The sequence below is a fragment of the Chanodichthys erythropterus genome, chromosome 11 (genome assembly GCF_024489055.1).
Source record: "Chanodichthys erythropterus isolate Z2021 chromosome 11, ASM2448905v1, whole genome shotgun sequence".
In the NCBI taxonomy this organism is placed as follows: domain Eukaryota; kingdom Metazoa; phylum Chordata; class Actinopteri; order Cypriniformes; family Xenocyprididae; genus Chanodichthys; species Chanodichthys erythropterus.
The window spans coordinates 20,701,209-20,726,031 of record NC_090231.1 but is presented as its reverse complement, the minus strand read 5'-3'; the positions used below and the strand labels follow the sequence as shown (position 1 = coordinate 20,726,031).

General features: G+C 35.6%; 1 protein-coding gene across 1 annotated transcript in view; it reads right to left on the bottom strand.

The window, feature by feature from the left end:
- The window catches only part of si:ch211-186j3.6 (neural-cadherin), a 330,066-nt gene that overhangs the window by 191,817 nt on the left and 113,426 nt on the right, over nucleotides 1-24,823 (bottom strand). Inside the window, exons 2-4 of the mRNA XM_067400604.1 lie at nucleotides 19,982-20,179; nucleotides 13,587-13,812; nucleotides 10,412-10,616 (exon numbers count right to left, since the gene is read on the bottom strand). Coding sequence (XP_067256705.1) covers nucleotides 10,412-10,616; nucleotides 13,587-13,812; nucleotides 19,982-20,179 — 629 coding nt within the window. The remainder of the gene's footprint in view (nucleotides 1-10,411; nucleotides 10,617-13,586; nucleotides 13,813-19,981; nucleotides 20,180-24,823) is intronic.

The window sequence follows — 24,823 nt, the reverse complement described above, 5'->3', positions numbered from 1 at the left end:
AACACAGGAAGTTGTGCTGTGTTACCATAAGCAACCACAGTTTAGAGCAGCGAAGAAGTGAAAAACAGGGTTATTTATTAGAAATAAAACTAAATAAGATGCTAAACGCATAATACCTTTCTCATCCGGCACTGTTTCCATTTTCGAGACGAATGCTAAACTATTAGGCTATTTATTATGTAAGCTTTGTACTTAACTCGCATTATCGACATCATTCTTCACATAACAGCACAGTCAGGCGGTGGTCACAGGACGGCAGATTGTATTACAGAATTGAATTGAGCAGTGTAAAGTTTTATATGTTTGGTTGATTGTATTTTATTTTAATATTTAACTGCTGCGATATCAAGTAAGCGATGCAAGAATTTGTGTGCGCGCACATGAGGCGCCGTCGCGACCACTGGAACGTTTTTTCCTAAACTGTACTTTGTAATTTATGGTTTATGGTCGTAATTTAAAAGCCAGACATAATTCATACATTTACAAAAGACATTTAAATAATGAAAACAAGCAGAATGTCTGTTTCCTTTCCTAGATCGTTGGAGTGCGCCACAATGAACCACTTTCGTTTTGTTAATATGTAGACCTAATTATATGCTGAAATATTTTGCATAGCCTATAGGCCTAAATACTCCCTTTTGTTGTATATGTGTTATGTTAGCCTATAGTTTTATTCTCAACCGCTGCATGTGCGTGATGTGGCGTTGTGTGAACTCATGTTCTACATATCCTGTAATGTTCGCTGGTTTCAAAATGCACAACAAGCTGCATATGAGCCTATTTGACATTCATTTTCACTTAAATGTAGGCCTAATGGTGACATATCATCGGAAAAACTAATGCCAGGGCATTGCCATTGTAACTTACCTAACCTATGATGACATGACAGCTGAGCCTGAGTGCGTCAGCATGGGCATTTCCCTCACGTTGGATGCGTCAGCGTCACATTTGCATAGGCTGTATTTGAATTTGTGATTGGTTGACTGCCAAAGCAAAATGTTAAATAGAACGAAAAAATAACGTTATTAACTGGTTAATGGCCATTTCAAGTGAGCGGTTCTGTTCAAAATGATTAAATCTGATTCAGTTTCCGTTTCTGGTTACGTTCCGGTCAAAATTTAGTTTGTTTCCGGTTTTCGTTTTCGTTCCTTGAACCGGTTCAGAGCCCTGCACCCTGGTGTCGGATCAGTACTTGGTATTGGCCGATACCCTGAGCTCAGGTATCGGAATCGGTATCGGGAATGGAAAAGGGGTATCGGAACATCTCTACTAATTATATTTTTAATATACCCTCAATATTTCTGGTGAATTCTAATAGAAATATTTGAAAATTATTTATTTGTACTGATCTGTTTTAGAAACTAAAATTATTAAGTATTTCCTACCAATTTTCCTAAATAAAGTTCCAGCTTAATAAACGACAGTTTAAATAAATTGAGTAAATTTTGCGGCTAAAGTGATAACGTGTGCAGCTCCGCAGAAAACAAAGACAATCTGCTTTCCTCAGCAACGACGTCTACATACTCCTCGCAAATCCTGGTAAGTAACGTTAGTCAGCTAATCCTACTTACGTTTGTAATGCATTTCCTAACAATTGGCTTTGTATTTTACGTCATCTTAAACAAGTTTCGCGGCTTAATCGAGGCCACCTGAAGGACGGCTTTCCTCAGCAACGGCAAGGCCCGCACTCCTCGCGTATCCTGGTACGTTATTTAATTTAGCCAGCTAATACTACTTATGTTTGTAATACTTAATTCAGAAGTTAATTATTAGGATTTCCTAACAATTGGCTTTGTATTTTACGTCATCTTAAAACAAGTTTCGCGGCTTAATCGAGGCCACCTGAAGGACGGCTTTCCTCAGCAACGGCAAGGCCCGCACTCCTCGCGTATCCTGGTACGTTATTTAATTTAGCCAGCTAATACTACTTATGTTTGTAATACTTAATTCAGAAGTTAATTATTAGGGATTTCCTAACAATTGTATTTGTATTTTGCGTCATCTTAAAAAGTTTAACAAATTTCGCGGCTCAAGCAAGAGGCACCTGTCACTGAAGGACTGCTTTCCTCAGCAACGACGTGAACAGCATTACTCGAATATCCTGTAAGTAGTCATTTTATAACTATGTATATTTGCAATACTTTATGCAAAAGTTGATTTAACGTTGACCGTGTGTGCGTGTACACAACAGTGTAACGTTAGTTTTCTAAGTAAGTTACGTTACTGGTGCAACCATATGTATGTTAGCTAGTAAGTTACCAGTTGTTGTTGTTTTCATGTCAGAGGGTGAGGGAGGGGGGCATTGTTTTAATTGAGTAAACTTACTAAATTTCTTAAGAGTGTGTTAAATATATTAACTTTGATTTGAATTAAGTAATATTTTTGTTCCTTGAAACAGATCAGTTTAATTCTCCATCCTCAAATAGTTTGATAGAAATTTCACAAATATATTAAGTGTATTATAAATAAACAATTGGTTAGTCAAATACTAAATTGTATTAGTGAAAAAACAACAAACAAAAAAAAAACAACAACTCAAATATAACTGTACATTTTAGATAAAATTAACTGTTGTATTTTTAGTTAATTATTTTTGGTATGTTTACATTCATGCATTTGGCAGACGCTTTTATCCAAAGCGACTTACATTGCATTTCAAGGTACACATTTACAATCTTATCAATTCTTGCTAGTGCCGACGCTAGCACTAGTACTGTTTGAGATACAGGAAAGCTATCTTTTGTACAATCAAGCAAATGATATTCAGAGATTTTATTAAGTTAATAAAGTTAAATATTACTGTAATATTTACTAAGCCACAGAATTATTTAGAGGGTTAAGGGTTGAGTGTGAGGGTTAATGCAATGCATTTTTTTTTTTCAAGTAGTGCAATTAAACAAGCTTTTTTTTTTTTTTTTTTTTCAAAACCATTTGTCATTTTACTTCCATATTAAACATGTTTATTTAAAAAAAGAAATTGGTTGAAATAATGCGGACCTCAATAAAAGCATTGAAGCTCACAGTTGGTCTCTTTTCAATTTTCTTTTAGGTTTATCGTTAAAAATAAATTTCCCTATGTAGAAAATTAACCTGTCCTCTTGTTAAGAAGAATGCTATTAATTTTTGCAACTCCTCCCCCAGTAAACTTTGTTTGAGATTTTACCTGTCATATGGTCCAACAGGATGTTTGCTTCTTCAGATGCTATTTGTTTTGTGTCTTTGTCACTTTCTTGTAACATTCAGGTTTGAATGTTAGCTCTAACCAGTTATCTTTACAATTTGCCTGTAGGATTCAGCTGATCTACCCGTCTTTGTACAAGTGGAGTTGGCAGAGGAGGTCATAAAAATCTACATCCTTCGGGACAATGATGGGGCGATGTAGGAGTTGTGATTGAGGGCATCACTGTCCTCCGCAATCTTGGGAATCTCAGCAGAGCCTGCTGCTATCTTTTGGGACTCACGTACGCATTGGATTTGAGATATCCCAAGTACCACAAATACTCACTTGAAGTGTTCCAAAAACTGTTTCTTGAGCTGGATCCTTCAAGACTCTCTGTTAAGGTTTAGAGGTTAAAAAATTATCTTCTTGCATAGTTGCTGTTCAAGATCATCCCACATAATGGGCATTCCTGATGGAAGTGTTTCTGTTATCTGATTAATTCTGTTGAAGGGATAGTTCACCCAAAAATGAAAATGTTGTCATAATGTACTCGCCCTCAAGTTGTCCCAAACCTGTACGAGTTTCTTTCTTCTGTTGAACACAAAAGATATTTTAAAGAATGTTGGTTAGGTGGTTGGGTGAACTATCCCTTTAATATTGATGTAAGTGTTGCTTTTATGGTTTAATGTTGAGTGTGACTGCAAATGGCTGGTATGCACCAGGAACAAAGTAAGATGTAACTTCTCTTACGGCTATCATATTTTGCATGCAATCTACTTGAATATTAAGATGGATGAAATGTTTCATAAGGTTTAGTCATTTCTCTTATGGCTACTTTACATTTTTGAATTTTGCAATCTACTTAAATATGGAAGCATATGTGTAGCAATATTCAATTTGAAATGTAATATGCAAAATGGCACTGCAATATGTAAAATGGCAATGCATTTCTGTTTTTAAATTTACATTTTCCATTCCATATATGCAATGTTTGGAGCAAAATGATAATTCAAATTCAATAATAGAATTTACATTTGCCATTTCCTACACTATGTTTAACAAATAATTTAAACATAGTTTAATGCTTTATAAGTTGCAAAATTAAAATGAAAATGTATTAAAGAAATGATTATATATGTTTAACACGGTCAAGCCTAAATTGTAGCAAAATGATCATTTAAATGTTATTTTTCTTAATGGCATTTACACTCACAGTGCGATTGCATTTTAATTAAATGCCCCGCAATGAAGTAGCAAAATTCAATGTGGATTTGAAAATGCATTTCCAGCCGATCAAGTCCCCGCCCCGCCCTGTCAATCACTTCATTAAGGCAGGGCCAGGTGTTGGAAACATGGCGGCAGCAGAGTTATGAAGAGCGAGGCATAAACTGGCAGATGATGCTGCTCAAGAACAGACAAATGTCAATGTTCCTGCAGATGATGCGCTTCTGTCAGTCATAGAACCAGTACGTTATTAGAAGCATAGATATGTATGGTTAGGCGTCTCGCAGTGAACGCGCCTGATGCTCATGAGGTGAGCGCGATCCGCTCGCGCAGCTCGAAGTGCTGAAACAGACGCGTCGAGTGAGCGGTGCTTTACAACAGGTTCCTTTACTCATAGAAATAATCTTAAACAAGATGTCCCAGATTATTGCTTGCTCTATCAGCATCTTTTTCTCTTTTTATCATTCCGATTATTGTTTATGCATCAATTAATTCATAAAACGATGTGTAGTCTACCTGGATGCTAATGAGTGTTATTTGTAGTAATAATAATAATAATAATAATAATAATAATTTATATTCCCGAAAATAACTGGTCATGTCTAAACCCATCTTTCACACACTAAAGCACATGTGAACAGGTGATGATGTTGAGGATATTTTCTTAGCACAGTTTGGGCCCTTTAATATGCATGAAGCGTTCTTTAGAATGTCCGCAATAATACAAACTAGCTGGAAAACTTCTGGTGAAATGTCACTTGTTGGTGTATCGCTATCTTTAATGTCCTGTGGTAGCTTTAACAGCTTTAATAGTGTAATACTTAGTTTATAATCAGAATATAGTCACTTAAATACTAAAGCATCAACACACTGTAAATTAAGGATTTATTATGCACAGATTCATTGAACAAAATAAGAGTTTTCACAAGTGTGCTGAATTCATTGATCTTGAGCTGCACTGACTGACAGCTGCTGTGAGTATAAAGGGAGAGCACTTTTTGTGTAATTCATGCTCAAGAAAAGTTATTGTTTTTCATGAGACTTTGTGAGTACTTCATACATCACCTTTACAACGTTTATTTTTAAACCGATTGATTTCATAATGTTTAATATTTATTCAAAAGCGAAACATGAAATTTTTTTTTTACAGGAAATGTCTTAAATGAGTCAATAAATGGTCCTCTGCCGCCATCTGCTGGAAAAGTGATAATTGATGTGATTTTTATTTTTAAATGATAGTGTTTTTTTTTAATAGAAATTATTATTGTTATTATTAATATAAACAACACATTAGCATCCAGATGGACTACAGTTTTATTATTATAAATGATGCATAAACAATCAGAATGAAAAAAAAGAGAAAAACAGACATCATACTGATAGAGCAAGCAATAATCTAGGACATCTTGTTTAAGATTATTTCTATGAGTAAAGGAACCTGTTGTAAAGCGCCGCTCACTCGACGCGTCTGTTTCAGCACTTCGAGCTGCGCGAGCGGATCGCGCTCACCTCATGAGCATCAGGCGCGTTCACTGCGAGACGCCTAACCATACATATCTATGCTTCTAATAACGTACTGGTTCTATGACTGACAGAAGCGCATCATCTGCAGGAACATTGACATTTCTCTGTTCTTGATCAGCATCATCTGCCAGTTTATGCCTCGCTCTTCATAACTCTGCTGCCGCCATGTTTCCAACACCTGGCCCCGCCTTAATGAAGTGATTGACAGGGCGGGGCGGGGACTTGATTGGCTGGAAATGCATTTTCAAATCCACACTGAATTTTGCTACTTCATTGCGGGGCATTTAATTAAAAGTGTAAATGCCATTAAAAAAATAACATTTAAATGATCATTTTGCTACAATTTTGGCTTGACCGTGTTAAACATATATAATAATTTCTTTAATACATTTTCATTTTAATTTTGCAACTTATAAAGCATTAAAATATATGTTTAAATTATTTGTTAAACGTAGTGTAGGAAATGGCAAATGTAAATTCTATTATTGAATTTGAATTATCATTTTGCTCCAAACATTGCATATATGGAATGGAAAATGTAAATTTAAACACAGAAATGCATTGCCATTTTACATATTGCATTGCCATTTTGCATATAACATTTCAAATTGAATATTGCTACACAAATGCTTCCATACTTAAATTTTTAAAATGGATGAAATGTTTCATAGGTTGATTTTAGACTGTCTAATGTTTAATTGACAAATAAATGTTCAATTAAAAATGTTTCTTTCTTTATTTGGTTTTATTATATTCATTGTAAAGGGTAAATAGTGTAAAAAAGTGAATGCAACATTTTGATAATTTATAGTCCAATATTAAGTTAAATTCACTTTTACATTTAGTAAATATAGCACATTTGTTTGGTTAAAATCATCTAATATTTCAATTATATCAACTCAATATTCTATGTCAAATAAACTAAAAAATTACAGTTGTGTTTTGTAATTTTGATTTTATCCAATTAATTTTATTTCTCATATAAAGTAATTCGGTTATTCAGAGTTTACATTTTTTTTTTTTTTTTTACTGACATTTACTCAATTTATACAGTATATTTCATTGATTTCAAAGCTTTAAAATGTACTAATTTTTTTTTTGAGTGTAAAAATGTTTCACCCAAAAAATTGAGTAAATAATAGTTTAACTTTTTACAGTGAATATAGCAGAAAATATAATCATGACATGGAGGCGCGGACACGATCACTGGCGCGCGAACTGGAGACATGAGACAGACATGAGAAATATATGTATAGAAAGCTTTAAATATCTACTTTAATGAAAATTAAATAATTCAAAACGAAAAGAAATAGGCTACTCTGATTATGTAGCCTAAACCGAATGAAATGCGCATTCTCTCTCTAGGCGCATCCACTATGAGCAGATGTTGAGAGTCAGTAATGTCAACTTCATCTTTGCAGCTGACACTGATTCTGAAAATCTTTATTAATAAACAATTAAAATATCTCCTTGCTGTTTTGGTCACATTCATAAGACCAATATCGATTCGTAAATCCCAGTCGATCTTTTGGTAGGCTATATGCTGTTTTCAGTTGATGAATAAACAGTAGCCTACATAGCGCACCTCCCATCCAATAAATTGCACTAGGCTTCGGGGTCTCCAGAAACTGAGATGTGAGAAGAGTTACAGAGTGATTTCATGGTGACAGATGGGATGCTGTGTGACTGAATGCAGTGAACGCAACAGGCAAATTTCTCTCTGGACTACGTTTTAAGGGCCTCTTGAAGTCAAGTTTGTCTGTCAGTCTTTTAGTGATTTTTTTTTTTTTGTCTACATGGCCTCTTGCTCCCCATTTGCAGTTAGACAAAATGTGGCATGCATTGTTTTGTGACACTCCCAAGCTAATAGTTGGGATCTTGGCTGGCATGCCTCAGGCCAGGAGAGATGTATGGATCACTGAGCAGCCAAATCAAGTCATGATGAGGCGAGACTACATCCTCCAGGGTAATGTTACTGTAAGAGGCATGAACAGGACTGCTGGGTATCTCTTTGATTTCAGCTAAATTGTTGCCCTTACATTTCAGCCCTCTACTTTTTTTATTATTAGTTTTTTTCAGTCTAAGTGACCATAATTTCAATGGAATAAATAACATGAATAGTGTCATCAATGTGTTTTAATTAAAGGAAAACTAGAAATTAAAACTGGTAATCTTGCAGAGCAAAAACACTACATGCAATAATTCTACACAGGCACAAATAGACTTCAACACTTAACACACAAACTTCAATCACAGTGAAAATCAACAAATATAAATAATTAAAATGATGGGTACATCACCAAACAACAACAAACAGTGCTGATAAAAATAAAATACAATAAAAACTGCTACAGCAACATAAATAAAGCCAACAAGTGGTAAAACAATAAGGTTACAACACACTAATCACAATTTATTCATGCTGTATTGCTGGGAGTTGTTTGTGCAGACAACTGTATTTGGCTACTTGGGACAACATTTATGGAAATTCTGTTGGTCTGACATGCATTTTTCAACACTTTTCATTGGAAAAACATATGTTAAAGGTGCTCTAAGCGATTTTTTTGTCACATACAGCAAACATCTCCTCACTAGCTGCCTGTCCCCTGAACACACTGTAAAAAAAAACACGGTCTCTGTAGTCGCCACAAGCTCCAAAAACGGCAACAAAAACTAACTGGTGCAGCCAGGACCACGAAACATAATAAACATGCTCCAGCCAATAACCTACAAAAATTATTTTAAATGCGCGTTCATGACTGTTTCTGGAAGCATGGAGTGGAGGGGTTGGAGGAGGAGGGAGGGTCTAGCTAGCCTCTGTTTTGTTTGACAACACTTCGAACGTCAACAGGAAGTTACTCCACCCAGAATCGCTTAGAGCACCTTTAACATTTCTGCAAAATACGTACCAATACGTACATATCACTGCAATTTCTAACGCAAATGAATACTAGAGGCAATAAAACAGCAAGCACTTACACAATTATGACACAAAGTGGCAGATTGTGGATTAATAAAGACTTGTTTTCACACGTCTCCTTGCACAATGATGTTATGGCCTCAAAATACTTTTTACCACAGTGCATGATTTGTAAACTAATATATTTTGGAGTTTGCATCACTCACCCAGATGTTCAGTTTTACTGACATACGCTTGCTCAGTAGCTCATCTGGTAAAGAATTGTACTTGCAATGCAAAAAGCTTGGGTACGAATCCCGTGAAAGACGAGTGACAGTAAAAGCTCAAAGACAATAGTTTAAAAATAAACTTAAATGCAATGGTCACGATTGCGATTTTATGTCACATTTAGGGTTTAGGGTAGGTGTACGTTAAACGTGATGAAGCATTAAGCTTTTAGTGCCAGTCACTGGGCATTTCAATTCAGAACTGCAGTGATACATACAAACTACAACGTAATAAAACGTTGCCATATTCATGTTCAGAAAAACTAAACACGCCTTTAGCACCACTCACTTCGTGAAACGTGCACAACACAACAAATTTTGCATTTTGCAAAAATGTTGACACAGGTATGTTTTTCTTATGAGCCTGGGCTGGCATTTTTAGATTCACTGCATTTTAGAGATTCACAGTAATTCACATTTTCCTAGTAGCTATGACCTCACATTCAAAATAAAATTATTTAACTGTCTATCTATCATCTGTGTACATACTTGCTAGCTATCATTTCGAACTTATCTATTTTTTGCATAAATAATATTTTTTGGTATCTTCAATCATCTTCATTTCCTCATACATTTTTATTTATTGTTGCTATACAACCACCTGTATCAACATATTTAGACTGTGAAATAAATAAGCTATTAAATAAAGGTAATATTTGTACCAACACCAAATACCCTAGCAGAAGTCATAATACTGAAGATTCTTTCAACAATTTTCAGTTATTGTACTGTAAATTGCAGCTAAAGTTTTTCCCATAGACTACCTAATTAAAACATTTCCACTACTATACATTACATTTTGAGCAAATACGACCCATATATCACCCAATACATTTTACTCTGGAAGTAATGAAGTTAGTCTAGTGAACCATGAGATAGTGAACCATTTTATAGTGAAAACAGTGCTGGATCAACATCAGCAGCACAGACAGACAATGTATAACACTGTATTGATATAATAATAAAATTAAAAAAAGAAGAAAAAAAAATAGTATGAATAAAATTGTATTTATAAATTAATTTTCTTTTTAATTTTTTTATTTTAATCCCCCACCACCACCAAACAGACTCCAATTTGTTGTACTTTATGCTCTGGTTTGTTGTGTGACAAAATACCATAGAGAGCACATCTATCAAATATCTAATCTTAAATATAAAAACAAATTAAACATCATAGTTACAAAAGACATTAGCATAAGTGTTGTATGGTTTAAAGAGAGATGACTGTCTGGGCTCTGAGAAAATGGGTTGAGTGTGTGTGTAAAATTCTTAAATGTGGACCCTGTCCCAGTCTGACTGTGCAGCTGCAGCACTCACCTCAGCAGCACTACTGAGACTGTCCTGGTTCTCACTGGCTCTCACCAGCAGCAGGTAGCGGTGCTGGTCGCTCTCATAGTCTATAGTACGGGTCAGACTGATCTCCCCTGTCTCTGGCTGGATGCTGAAAAGACTGCTGGGATTGATGAGCAGGCTGTAAGTAACTGGCTGTTTTTGAAAGGACACTGCTGGAGTGACTAGGAAGCTGGATGAGAAGACAAAGAGAGGGAGAGACAACTTGATTGACTACAATCTTGATTATGGTGTTCAATAAGTGAGCAAACACAACTGGAAAAGAAAGAAGAATAGGTTACCAAGGTAAAGTTAGAAGTGCACCAAGGACTTTTTAGCTAATATGGACGTCTGTGGAATGTAAGTTTCAATCAAACCAACTTCCAAGGTGAACGCAGTATATCTTCACCAACATTTAACTCTAATCACTGAGAAAATGACTGCAGCTGTGGAGGATTGTTTGTTGAGGAAATAATGTAAAGGTAAATGATACAACAGGGAAGAGATTCGCCACGGGCTCATTGATCTTGTGTAAAGGCAGAATAAACAATTCAGTACTGTGCTGGTTATCAAATGCATAGGGAGCAAAATAAAACAATTACTGAAGAAAGCATGCGGAAATCGAAAGGTATTCCTCACTTAGAAGAGTTTCTTCCTGATGCTAAAAAACCCCTCCGCTATTATTTTCATTGAAGGTGCGTCTGTCTTACTGATCACTGTTATTATCACTTTCTTTCTCATTGTTTTTTACTCAATGGGTCAAATCATGACAAATGCTCAGCTCAGACTTCAGTGGCCCATGAAAACAAAACCCAGCAATTAAAGTCCATCAATGCAATTTTATGACATTTTAGGCATTATCAAAGAAGGGAAAACACATGAATATTTACAAACATAGTTAGCAGTGAGAAATGATAATAGCTGATTTTAACTCTTAAGCAATGATAATGAGAATATTGCAGCACTTATTATTCCAGTAGGATATTGTTCTTTTCTTCATATAGGCTACTAATATATTTCATGTGTATTTATATATATTTTACATAAACTGTGGTTCTACCACATGTATATCTACTTATGATTGACAATGAAATGTACATATTAATGTTTACTGCATTTAAATGTAAATCATTTATGTATAAACAACTTTACAGACACATTTACTAACTAATCTGTTGACACTTTTGTATATATATATATATATATATATATATGATCATTGATTTTGTCTTCAAAACGCATTTGTTTAGCGCAGTTCAGTTGACTAATTTACTAACTAATCTTTGTTTATGTTAGTTAATAAAAATAGTAATTCATTGTTAGTTCATAGTTTACAGTGCATTAATTAATGTTAACAAATGAAACCTTACTGTTTGTGCTCAATAAGATTAAGAGAAAACTGTTATTCGTTTTCATGGTAACACTTTACAATAAGTGCAACCATAATCACACTCTCTCAATATTCAAAGTGCAAATAAGACCACATTTTTCTTTAATAGAGGGCTAAGAGATGGTTATGACTACACAGCCCAGCCTAAAATAGCTTTCATATTGAGGGATATCTGTATTCATCTATGGTATTCATCAGGGAGCCGCTTTCAAAATGCGGGGTATTGAGATTGGGTTTGAATGCGCGCTCCTGTTTACGTGACACAAGATCTCGTCACACCCCTATTCAGTGGGCAGTATTACTTTTGGTTTGCACAGTGTATTGACACAATTCTTTAAAAATATGTTGTCACCCAAAACTTCCACGTCCATAATGCATGTATATTTCTCTCATCTAAAATATAATACGATTGTATAGACTGACATTTTTCTAATGTCTGGACTCCTTTAGTAAGTATAAAAATAGACGGTTCAATCCGTTGCTATTAAATGCACTCTTTGAGCGTTTATATTTCAAGTTTTGACTCCAAATGTCACGTCCATAATGCTGGAATTGCCCCATTATAACTAACAATAGCCAACATTGAAGAAAGAAAGGCTTCTTCTTAATATACATTTCTCAAAGTCTGTTAAATGATATTCATTTATGGGAGCTTTTCACTTTATAATCTACATTTTTCAGTTCCTTGCTACATTCAGACCACAGAAAATAAGAGCAAAATTATGATAATCACGCAGTCAAGACTGACATAAATGTATTTTTGTAATCCCAGAGAAGCTTAACGGCAGACAGGCAGATGAACAAAGGTAAATGTGACTTTCCTTTTAGGTACTGTGGTTATTACAACTCCATTCCCATTGGCAGAGTTTTTCTGTTGGCTTGGTCTGACACAGCTGTCTGGCAGAGATCAGAATGTTTGGCAATAAGATTAGCGTCACCCCTTTTTTCGTGCCATGAGCAATATACTTATCCTAACATTAGTTAGTTAACCGTATTTATGCACAGCTATGGATGAGACCAACAAGATTCAGTAAGATTTGGCTCTCATTGCCAAGCCAAGTTTAATGAAAGCAACAATATAGTGGAATCACAGGTGTGTATGAGGAAAATAATATACCACAGCATTCAATGCATATTTAATGACATGCAGCTGCCATAAATGGATAAAGTAGGCACTTATTCCACAAGGATTTAGGATAATTTTCTACAAGGCAATGCCCGATTTAATACATCTGTGCAGGGCAGCGCTAATTATGCTTCCCTGTAGCAGCATCAAGCAAGTCACAGTGACTCATCTAATATCAAAGGGCTATACAATTAACTCTGACTGTACAAAGACAAAATAATTAAGGGTCTCTGTCACCTATATGTGAGAGGAAAAAAAAAAAAAAAAAAATTAGAAAGAAAAAAATGGAGGCTTTTATTATATAAATTACCTGGTTAACCTCCGATGGCTGTCTATACGAGTCTATTCTGATGTTCATGCATCTTTAATGCATATCACAGTACACTGACATAGTCAAAGATCATTATTTCATGAATTTTGCATAGTGTAGTACACGATGACTCACACAAGCTACGCTCCAGCAAGAAGCAGAGGGCGCGGGATGGCTGTAAGTGCAGTATGATCCTGTTTCTATTTGTTACCCTGATGGATAAGCAGTGTTCTCACAGTGTGGGAGATGCATTTAGGGTGTGCTAGAATTACACTATGGAAATAAGATTTACGAGATTGGGTGTGTGTTTATGTGTGCGTGTTATGGCTTTACTTACGGTTGCCCTTCTGGTGTGTTTTCTGGTATGGAAATTGTGTAAGACACATTGGTGAACTGAGGAGCTCTTGGACCTGCGATGATGGACACTACAGCAGGAGGACTGCGGCTGCCCTGACGGTCGGCAGCCACCACTGTTAGTAGGTATTCTCTGTCTCTCTGCAGGGGGAGGCCTGTCGTCCGCACGTGACCATTATTCTTGTCCACCTCGAATCTCCCGTCACCTCCTGTTGTATAACAGAACTTATCAACCTCACAGTAGTGTTCCATATACGATAGTAGAAAAGTATCGCAATACCCTGCTATTAAAAACAGTAAAATACAAACTTTTATTAATACCGGTACTTTAAGAATAACAACCGTATTTCTTAATTTGTGTCGATGTGTGAGCAGGATTCAAGACGTGTGTGCAGCTGCTTCCACTCCCTGCAGGGAGTAAAATATATAAGAGCAGCACATGACACAGAAAGCAACAAAGTAACATTGCTGCCAGGCTCAGACCTGAAGGATGAGCACAGAAATCCGCCTTTCAGACAGCATGTGATCGCAACTTAAAGGATTAGTTCACTTTAAAATGAAAATGAGCTTCAAACTCATTGCCCCCGTTCACTGCCATTATAAAGCTTGGATATTTATTAATATAACTCCGATTGTGTTCATCAGAAAGAAGAAAGTCATGTACACCTAGGATGGCTTGAGGGTGAGTAAATCATGAGGTCATTTTCGTTTTAAATTGAACTAATCCTTTAAGTTCTCTCTCACGGATTATTGCGTTTGAATAAATGATGAAGTATTACACAAAGGCTATTTAAGACAGTATTGGCTATGACTCAATGGCTAATGCTAGACACTGTTCTCCGCTCCTCAAATGCCAATATTAGCCTTTATATAGAGAGTTATTAGAGAGAGGGAGTTTCTTGAGTAAAGCAAATGCTATATTTATTCACACAAACAGTTCTTTGATGACCCTTGCATTGCAAACAGAGATGAGAAATCCAAAATGTCTGCAGCACTTCATTCACAATAGTTAAACAGTTGGATTCCAGAAGTAAAACCTGATTTTTAATAACTAGAAGCCCTACTTTAAGCAACAAGGTCATTAATCGATGAAATATGCTTATGTTGAAGCCACTAACCCAGATTATTTCAACTTATTTTTAAACTTACCTTGTTTAACAGTGGAATATGTAGTGAAAAACTACATTACCCATCATGCTGTACAGAAAATTCCACTAGAGATTCAAAACAATCTCTTCAGCTCCACCTACTCCCATGAAGCATTGCGAATGATGTAATTGAGTCAGTATCCCAAAGCTCTCAAAATATTTAAATATTTGTATGTATTTGTTTATTTGTATGTGTTTGTGAATAAACAAACAGACAAACAAATAAATAAATACATTAAAAAAGACGAAATATGGAGATACAAAGTTTCCGCCCAACAGCAACAATGTATTTTGATGGGAATACTTTGCAATACGCTTCAACTGGTTAAAATTAGTTAATGAATTAGGTATCATTATAATTTTTTTATTTTATTTTTTACAGCATTTATATCTAGGGTAATGTTAATTTATATACTAATGTATTTTCAGTGTATCAACTATAAATATAAATATAGCTGCAAGCAGCAATTATGGGGCCAAGCACAAAAACGGCACAAGAAACCAGCCAACACGGCTGGGAGCATCAGCCCAACTGCAACAGTGAACAATTAAAGACGTATTAAGATCATTTTAGGCATAAGAGCTGAAAAATTACCAAAAATGAGGATTTACTGGTTCATAACTTTCGACCAATAGGTGGCGCTGTGTCCAAATTGTTGTGGTATGGTCAGAGTGAGGTGACAATGACACTTCCAAAGTTTGGTGTCAATATGTCAAAGCACTGAAGAGATACAGCTTCAAGAGTCATTTTTGAATCATGCCTCAAATTCTTTGCTCTGGTATACAAAAACGGTTTGACATATGGACTTGAAATCCATAACTTTTTGTCGGCATGGTCTGAAGATGACACGGTTCAATTTTGGTGAAAATCGGAGCAACGGTCTAGGAGGAGTTCGAAAAAGTAGGTTTTTAAAGAAAAACAATATGGCGGACAGGACGTTTAGCTGACTATGGCAAATTTGATATCTATGTTCTCAGCATAACCCAAGGAATCTACAGAGACCAGTTTCATTACAATTGGTTAATATAGACAAAAGTTATTAGCATTTTTGTAAATTTTGTTATAACTTTTGACCACGAGGTGGCGCTGGTCCGAAACTTCTCAGGCTCCTTCAGGGCATTGTCCTGATGACCCATACCAAATTTATGAATTTTGGTCAAACTCATCAGAAGTTATGAGCAAAATAACAATTTTTCATATCTCCACTCCAGTAGGTGGCGCTGCACTGAAACACTGTATAATGCCTCAGGTCATGCTTGTGATGACATGTACCAAGTTTGGTCTAAATATGTCAAAGCATTGTAGAGATACAGCTTCAAGGGTAATTTTTGCATCACATCTCAAATTCTTTGCTCCGGTATACGAAAACGGTTTGACTTATCGACTTGAAATCCATAACTTTTTGTCGGCATGGTCTGAAGATGACACGGTTCAATTTTGGTGAAAATTGGAGCAACGGTCTAGGAGGAGTTCGAAAAAGTAGGTTTTTGAAGAAAAACAATATGGCGGACAGGAAGTTTAGCTGACTATAGCAAATGTGATATCTATGTTCTCAGCATGACCCAAGGAATCTACTGAGACCAGTTTCATTACAATTGGTGAATACAGTCAAAAGTTATTAGCATTTTTGTAAATTTTGTTATAACTTTTGACCACAAGGTGGCGCTGTGCCGAAACTTCTCAGGCTCCTTCAGGGCATTGTGCTGATGACCCATACCAAGTTTTGTAAAGATACGTTAATGCGTTCATAAAATACAGCATTTTAGCACAAAATTCAAAATGGCCGACGGCCAAAATGGCCGAATTGGGAAAATTGGATATCATTCGACTCGGCATGATTCCCCGAATCCAACGAGACCAAATTTATGATTTTTGGACAAACCCATCAGAAGTTATAAGCAAAAATACCCATTTTTCATATCTCCGCACCAGTAGGTGGAATCAGAGGAAAAGTTTTTTTGTTTCTAGCCCTTATGGTTCAAAAGTTATTAACATAAACATAAGTGCAACTTTGGACAGCTGGTGGCGCTAGAGGGATTGATAGAGACTCCAAATTTGCTGTGGACAAAGGTCAGACTGTCCTCTAACTGTGTGCCAAATTTCACAACTTTCCCGCAAGCGGTTCTATGGGTTGCCATAGACTTCAAGAGCGGAAGAAGAAGAAGAAGAAGAAGAATAAAAAAATAAAAAATAAAAAAAAAAAGAACGCCAACAATAACAATAGGTGCCTCCGCACCTTCGGTGCTTGGCCCCTAACTATGACTATATTTATAAATTAATATCAATGTATTACAAACAAATATGAACGAATAATAACAAATAATGTTTATAAATGAACAAACCTTGATTAATAAATGCAATAAACTTATGAATGTTGTTCATTGTTAGTTAATTAAATAAATAAAGTAAATTTTCACATGTAGTTAAACACGCACGAGTCAAAGATGAGCAAATAACAGTTTTTTTAATCACAAGGGAGAACACACAGGAGCCAAAACTACACACTTAACACAAACAGGATGAAACGGGATGAATCAACACACAGGGAAACGTGATGACAACATAAACCTGACAATAATGTAATATAACGTAATGTTATTATTGTGATGCTGAATTTTTAGCAGTATTCAAGAAATGGTGTTCAAGAAACATTTATTATAAAAATGGTTGTTCTACTTAATATTGAAATTAATATTAATATTAAAATTGAAACCATGATACTTTTTTCAGGATCCTGTGATGAAAGTTCAAAAGAACAGCATTTATTTGAAATAGAAACAATAACTGTAAATTAGAAATTTATTTATTGTCTTTACTGTAATGTATGCAAAGTTAATATAAAAAAATAAATAATGATACACATTAATTTCTTAAAGGGTTAGTTCACCCAAAAATTCTGTCATTAATTATTCACCCTCATGTCGTTCCACACCCGTAAGACCTTCATTCATCTTCAGAACACAAATTAAGATATTTTTGATGAAATCCGAGCGGTATATGACTCCATAGACAGCAATTTAACTGACACTTTCAAGGTCTAGAAAGGTACTAAAGACATTGTTAAAACAGTCGACGTGAATGCAGTGGTTCAACCTTAATTTTTTGAAGTGACAAGAACACTTTTTGTGTGCACAAACAAACCAAAAATAACGACTTTAGTATGGCTGCAACTAACGATTATTTTGATAATCGATTAGTTGGCCGATTATTTTTCGATTAACCGATTAATTGGACAAAAATCATAAGTTTATTTATTTTTATTTTATTGACCAAAAAACACATTATTACACATCCTGCCCAATGTACTTCAAACAAATATGCCAACTGAATGCTATGAAAACATACAGTGCTTAATTTATTATACTACCATAATACTTAACCATAATTAAGAGAGAACTTTTTCTTATAAAACCGTAAAATCAAAAATTCATGGATAACAACAATAAATATTTTGTAGCTTTAGAAATACTACTGTAACTAAAGAGCTTACACATACTGGTGGATTAACCATTACAGAAACAAGAAAAATGATTTTAGTAATCACCAGTACTGATAGTTTATGCTGCCCTGACCTGTGGCACAAACCATACATTGGGAATCAGATGTCTATTAACTTTAGCACTGTATATAGTGGATATAGTTTAAATCTCTACTCTACATTAAAAATGAAGATAGTAATAAAGATAATAAAGTAAAACACAAACTCAGTGTTAACCAACAGGCAAGATAAATGTTCTGCAGGAACACACACATTCACTCTGGACTCACCTCTTACTGTCATTTCTTTATCCTGTAAATAGGCTATACTGTAAATAAGCTATACGTCTTACATTTATTTTCAGTTAGTTCTCCCTTTATAGTTACTACTCTCATAAAATACTTGAATGACATGTCGATTTTTAAATCTAAATTTAACTTTAAACAACAGATATTTCAGCAAAATTAATATTTTTGTGCTGAATATTAATTGTCTCCCTCTCTACCGTGTTCCGTCTGTCTGACGCGGGTGCGCGCCGGCGGTCATTCAGTAAAGTTTGAAGTTTAATGCAGACTGTAAGGATGAGCCTTTATGCAAATTGTAAATGCTCACGTTAATTTGTAACATTTACAGATACGGATATAGCAGTAGAATTATGTTTTGCGCTGAGGACGCACATGCATCTGTCAAAGCGCCTGACAGGGCAAGCCATTATGTTAACGCTTTAGCTTAAAGCCTAAAATAAATAATTCTCATGTTTTGATCAGCTTTGATCTCGTACCTTTCCTGCAGCAGCTCACTCTGTTTCCTCCACTATTTTTAGATGCATTTTGGTCCATAGAAATGCGTTATTCAGTGCTGTAATTTGACGTGACTGGTGGAAGTCTTCCATGCATGGCGGGCTGAGCCAACTAATCGATGAGAATCGTTGTTGATGATTTTCATTATTGATTATTATTGATTTTAGTGAATAGTTGTTGCAGCCCTAGACGTTAGTCATCAATATCTTCCCTTCTGTGTCATTCTCATAAGTTGTTTACATCCAGCGCTCCCAGCTTCTGTGTCAGAACGTCAAATCATTATTGGCCGGCTCCTGGATCAACATCACACGCATGCGTCGTGCTGCTCACATGATCAGCTTTTGCCAATACTAAGCCGGCATTCGGAAGTAAACACGGAAGCCTTCACTGTTCTTACTGTGGCAACTATGTAAGGATAATGACAGGGAAGAGAAGAGATTGTTGAATAAAGTCATTATTTTTGTTTTGTGCACAAAAAGTATTCTCATCACTTCATAAAATTAAGGTTGAACCAACTGTTTTTACAATGTATTTAGTACCTTTCTGGACCTTGAAAGTGTTGGTTAAATCAGTGGATCTCAACTCCAGCCCTCAGGACCCACTGCTCTGCACATTTTGAATGTCTCCCTTATTTAACACAACTGATTCAGATCATCAGCCCATTAGGAGAGAGCTCCATGAACTAAAGTGAGTGTGTCAAATAAGAAAGACATACAAAATGTGCACAGCAGTGGGTCCCGAGGACTGGAGTTGAGAACCACTGGGTTAAATTGCAGTCTATGGGCGAGTCATATTCCTCTCGGATTTCATCAAAAATATCTTAATTTGTGTCCTGAAGATGAACAAAGGTCTTACGGGTGTGGAAGGACATAAGGGTGAGTAATTAATGACAGAATTTCCATATTTGGGTGAACTAACCCTTTAAGGAGGTAGATAGAAAAATCTGCTTACCATCAGACAGGAAATATTCCACCTCTCCATTGATGCCCTCATCACCATCTCTGGCTTGAAGCTTGTAGACTAGTGAGTTTGGTGGGGCACTAGCCGAGACCACACTCAGGTAGGGGAAAGGGACCATTGTCCATTCTGGGGCATTATCATTGACATCCATCACCGTCAAATCCACTCTCACGGTATACCAATCTGAACCTGTAAATCAGATATTCAATTATTTCAATATTTTTTGAGAAATATCTGTAATCATGAATGTAACAAATCAAATAAAAACCAGAGATTGCAAAGGACAAATAAAGAAGCTATTTTAAAATAGCTGAAAAGGTTTATTTTAAAAGGTACAATATGTAATAATTTTGTCCGCTAGAGGCCTATACAAAACAAAGGCGCAGCTTGATGACGCCAAGTTTTAGAGCGGTATCTTGGGACATGTTGTCTTCACCTCAACAGACAGTGCAAAAGAATCAGGATAGGACTCGGGAAGAAATCATGTTCATGGATGCGATTATTAATGTTACTGTAGTATGAAGCAGAGCAGGACCGAGTTTTGTGGGAGCTGAACGAGGCCGCTGGAGCGATTGTGCAACACATGCTGCGAGCAGCAGGACTTTTATTATGCCACATCGAATACCATTTCGAATCCATTCAGCTGATCTCTGGGTCTGGTGGTACCACTGTTTGCACAGGGAGCGTGCCTTGCTGTCACAGTTCCCTTGTTTCCCGGACTCCATTTCCCAAGATCCTCCTGTCTCCACACCTGCACTCACTTCCCTCGTCATCTCCCCATCATCACAGATTACCTGCACCTGTTCCTGATCATCTGCACTCCCTTTATAATGGACTCACTCCCTTCACTCCTTGTCTTACCTATTGTTAGTTTAATGTGATGTTGTGTGCATACTCTCCTTCGTTTGTGAATAAATACTCATAATAGTGGATATCCGTGAACGTCTCATCTCTACCACACCAGCATCCATAACACTTGCAACCATGGAGAGATTTGTAAGAGGCGCTGCATAATATCATTGCACCTGCTGCACCCATGGTACGGCAGCAAAGTTCCTTGATTATTACGCCGGAATGAGAGTATAGTTCCTAGCCATATCGGCCTAGAAAATCTCAACTTTTCATTTTCTGTCGTTCTTAGTACACAATGTAACTACAGAAGAGTCAAGTTTTAAATAGGAAAAATATCAAAACTCTTTGGTCATTTTTGTGCGACATGCTAACGGTCTAATCAGATTCAATGAACTATGCTAAAAGTGGTATCGCCAGACCTGGAAATCGGCTGAATGGATTCTAAAACAGTAAAACTCAACTGTTTAACTCTAGGAGAGTTGGAAAATGAGCCTATTTTCAAAAACGGAGTGTTCCTTTAAATGGGCATTTAGTTTGGTATCTTCAGTTTGTGACACAGGACAAAAAAGCATAAGGCCCTGCATATCTGTGTCATGATATGGGTTTCTTCACAGCATGTCCTCAGAGTAGTTTCAGAAACTCAGTTTCAAGTTTTGATGTTTATTTTCCACAAAAAAGTGAGCTACAAAACATCACAGATGCAGAGACACATTTACATGCAAGTTGGAGAGAATGGCAGATACTAATGAGTGGAGTGTTTTCCTCATGGCAGCGCTTCCTACGTTTAGCTGCTGCGTCGCCTCATTAAACATTCCTTCTTTATCACAATCATCGCCTTGCAAAGCAACAGAACTGAAAACAGTTTCAGCACACATTTATGGACGACACAGTATCATGGAAATGCACGAATGAAAAAGCTAAAGGACAAAAAGAAAAATATGTCAGCCATAAAACAGAAACAACCCGCCGGTGTCTTCTCTCCTTTGTGTTACTTTTCAAACTTGTTAAATCGACCCTTTAAACGCATCTTCCCATTTCCGTTTATTTCGTTTTTTCTCTTTCTCATGAAATTCCTTGCTCTCACTTTTTTCCCTGGGAGAGGTATAAATAGTGGGCTGTCAGAAAATGTGTGGAGTGACAGAGTCACGGGCTCTTTGATTCCCCAGGTGATTGGCCCTTTCATTGACTGTGACAGCACACCTGCTGCCTTGCACTCTGCTGGGGAGACAGAGAAGAGCAAGAGAGAAAAAGAGAGAGAAAGACTGAGCGAGAGAAGTGGGAGTTAGTGGGGAGGATTTGAAAAAGATTAACTTAAGCTCCAGGTTTGGATCAATATAAAATGATTATTAATAAAAGATTAATAGATAGAGGAGGTGGGCAAGTAAGAGCCATATTAAGATCGATATATATATATATATATATATATAGATAGAGAGAGAGAGAGAGAGAGAGAGAGAGAGAGAGAGAGAGAGCGTGTGTGTGTGTGTGTGTGTGTGTGTGTGTGTGTGTGTGCGTGGACACAGAAAGAGAAAGATAAATACCTCTGGTGTATCAGGAGTTTCTTTGAGTTAATCTGCACTAACATCAGGCTAAAAGGTCACTCTAAGGTAAGACTATAAGGTATATAAGATATATATAAGGTAAGACTATATTTTGCATATACAGAATAATCTGCTAATAATAAAACACACTGTTGACACATTAGCTACAAGGACAGAATAGCCATTAGATGATTCTTTCCACGGAAATGGCAAAACATCTGACAGTTTTGCTTGTCAAGTGGGCACTATGGCCAAAATCTTACAGCATATCACACTAACAATATACATCAAGATATAGTTATTTTTTCTAGAAATTCAAAATATTTTATATGACATAATATCCACAACCACAAGCAAAGACTCTTTCAACACAGTAAAATTATTACCTTAAGGAGCCTTTCATACCTTAAATAAGCCTTAAATGTAGTTTAAATGTTGGTCTAACACAATGTCTTTAGGTTGATTCAGAGATGCCAAATTATTTTGACTAGAACTAAAACCAATTAATAAAAATATCACTGCAAGAGGCACTCTTATAAAGTTAACCTTTTTCCCCAGTGTTTAATAATGTTTAATTAAAAAAAAAAAAAAAAAAAAAAAAAAATTATATATATATATATATATATATTTTTTTTTTTTCATTAAACATTATTAAACACTGGGGAAAAAGGTTAACTTTATAAGATGTTTATTTCCCAATACTGTAGTGACAAAAATATGACTTGACACAAAACAAAAGATTATTCATAACAAATAAATAAATCTGGCATCAATACAAAAAACTGCATAACGTTAAACAACACTTAAAAAAAAAAAAAGAAAAGAAAAAAAAAAAAAACACAAAATAGTATTACATTATAAAAAACTGGATGAGCCACATTTGAAGCCACTATAAAACAGGCAATATATATTATTCACAATTCCACACCTAAGACACATTCTCTCTTGAATTCTATATCAATGCAGCAGGTCACGACACTGACCATGAACAATCTATAGCGTGATCAAAACAAAATCACAATAAAATTCACCATTATAGCGATCAAGGATCTACAATACAGCACATTTTTCTGATCATATATATATATATTTTTTTTTTAACTGCACCTATGGATAAACATGTTTTCATCTTTCTGAGCTCAAATTTATTTTGATATTTTTGTGGGTATTACAGTAAAAAAAAAAAAATGTAGGTGGTACATTACAGAAAAAAAAGAAAAGCTGATTAAAGGCTGAAATTCTTGAAAAAAAACATAAAAGGTTTTATTGTAAATAATTATGTTTCTTAAAAATAATATTAATATTTATGAGGCCTTTCAGTGAGGTAGGCTATGAATAAACCCTCTGTGGTCATGCTGATATCAGGATTAATGTCCACTCTGGACAAAAAAAACAAAAAAAAAACATGATTTTTGTGATCTCATGCATGCACATATTATTGCACGTGATGTGAAGAAAATTTTGTATAGGCATATGTTAAATTATAGTACCAGTCAAAAGATTTTAAAAGAAGTCTTAAGTCTCTAACCAAATAATGGTTTTCTATTTTTATATACTTTAAAATATAATGTATTTCTGTGATGCAAAGCATCTGAGCATTCCTACCTCTATGGCATTTCATATAGGCTACTATATTTGTTATATTATATAGCCTAAATGTTAATGTGCAGTTGACAAACTATACATCATTACAAAGATCTAAGACTCAAGCTTCACATTTTGAAAATCTTTAAAATCTTATATTAACCGTAATTTCTTAATATGCTTAAAAGTATGCACATTTGGAAAATATTGACGGATTCTCATATGTTTATATCAATTTTCTAGTAGTAATATGTATTTAATATTTATTGTCATCACTGTGAGCGCTGGATAATGTGTTTTCAATTCATACTTGCAGCCGGAGGGCGCTCTGTGCACATTTAGTCCACAAATTAATCTAAAGATTAACAGGCCATTCCAGGAACTAATGGCATGTCTTCCAGAGGTCTGTAACCATGGCTTTAACATACAGATAAACACTTTTGAAGACAATAAATACACGATTGAGTATTTTGTGTCTCTTTCACACTGTTAAGAAAAAAAACAGAGGTGGTATCGCCGGCGATACCTCAGAAACATACTTTAGTCACCAGGAAGCTATTTTGCTTCGAACTAAAAACCTTACCATACCATAATATGCTTGCAGGTATTTAGGAAACATGCTAAGTTCACATACTTTTTTCTCTGAAAAACAATGCTACTACTCTACTATGTGTGTTCTTTATCACAATGTCTGTTTTTGTTTTGGTTTGTGTGATCCCGCCAATTTACCCAATAGTATTTCAACACCTTGGGTTGCCAACTGGTGGGAAACAGCACATTGCAGCCATGGAAGCTGAAAAGCCTGAAAAGCTTCAGCATCCATCTAAAAAGCTCTATGACCACAGGCATATTAAAA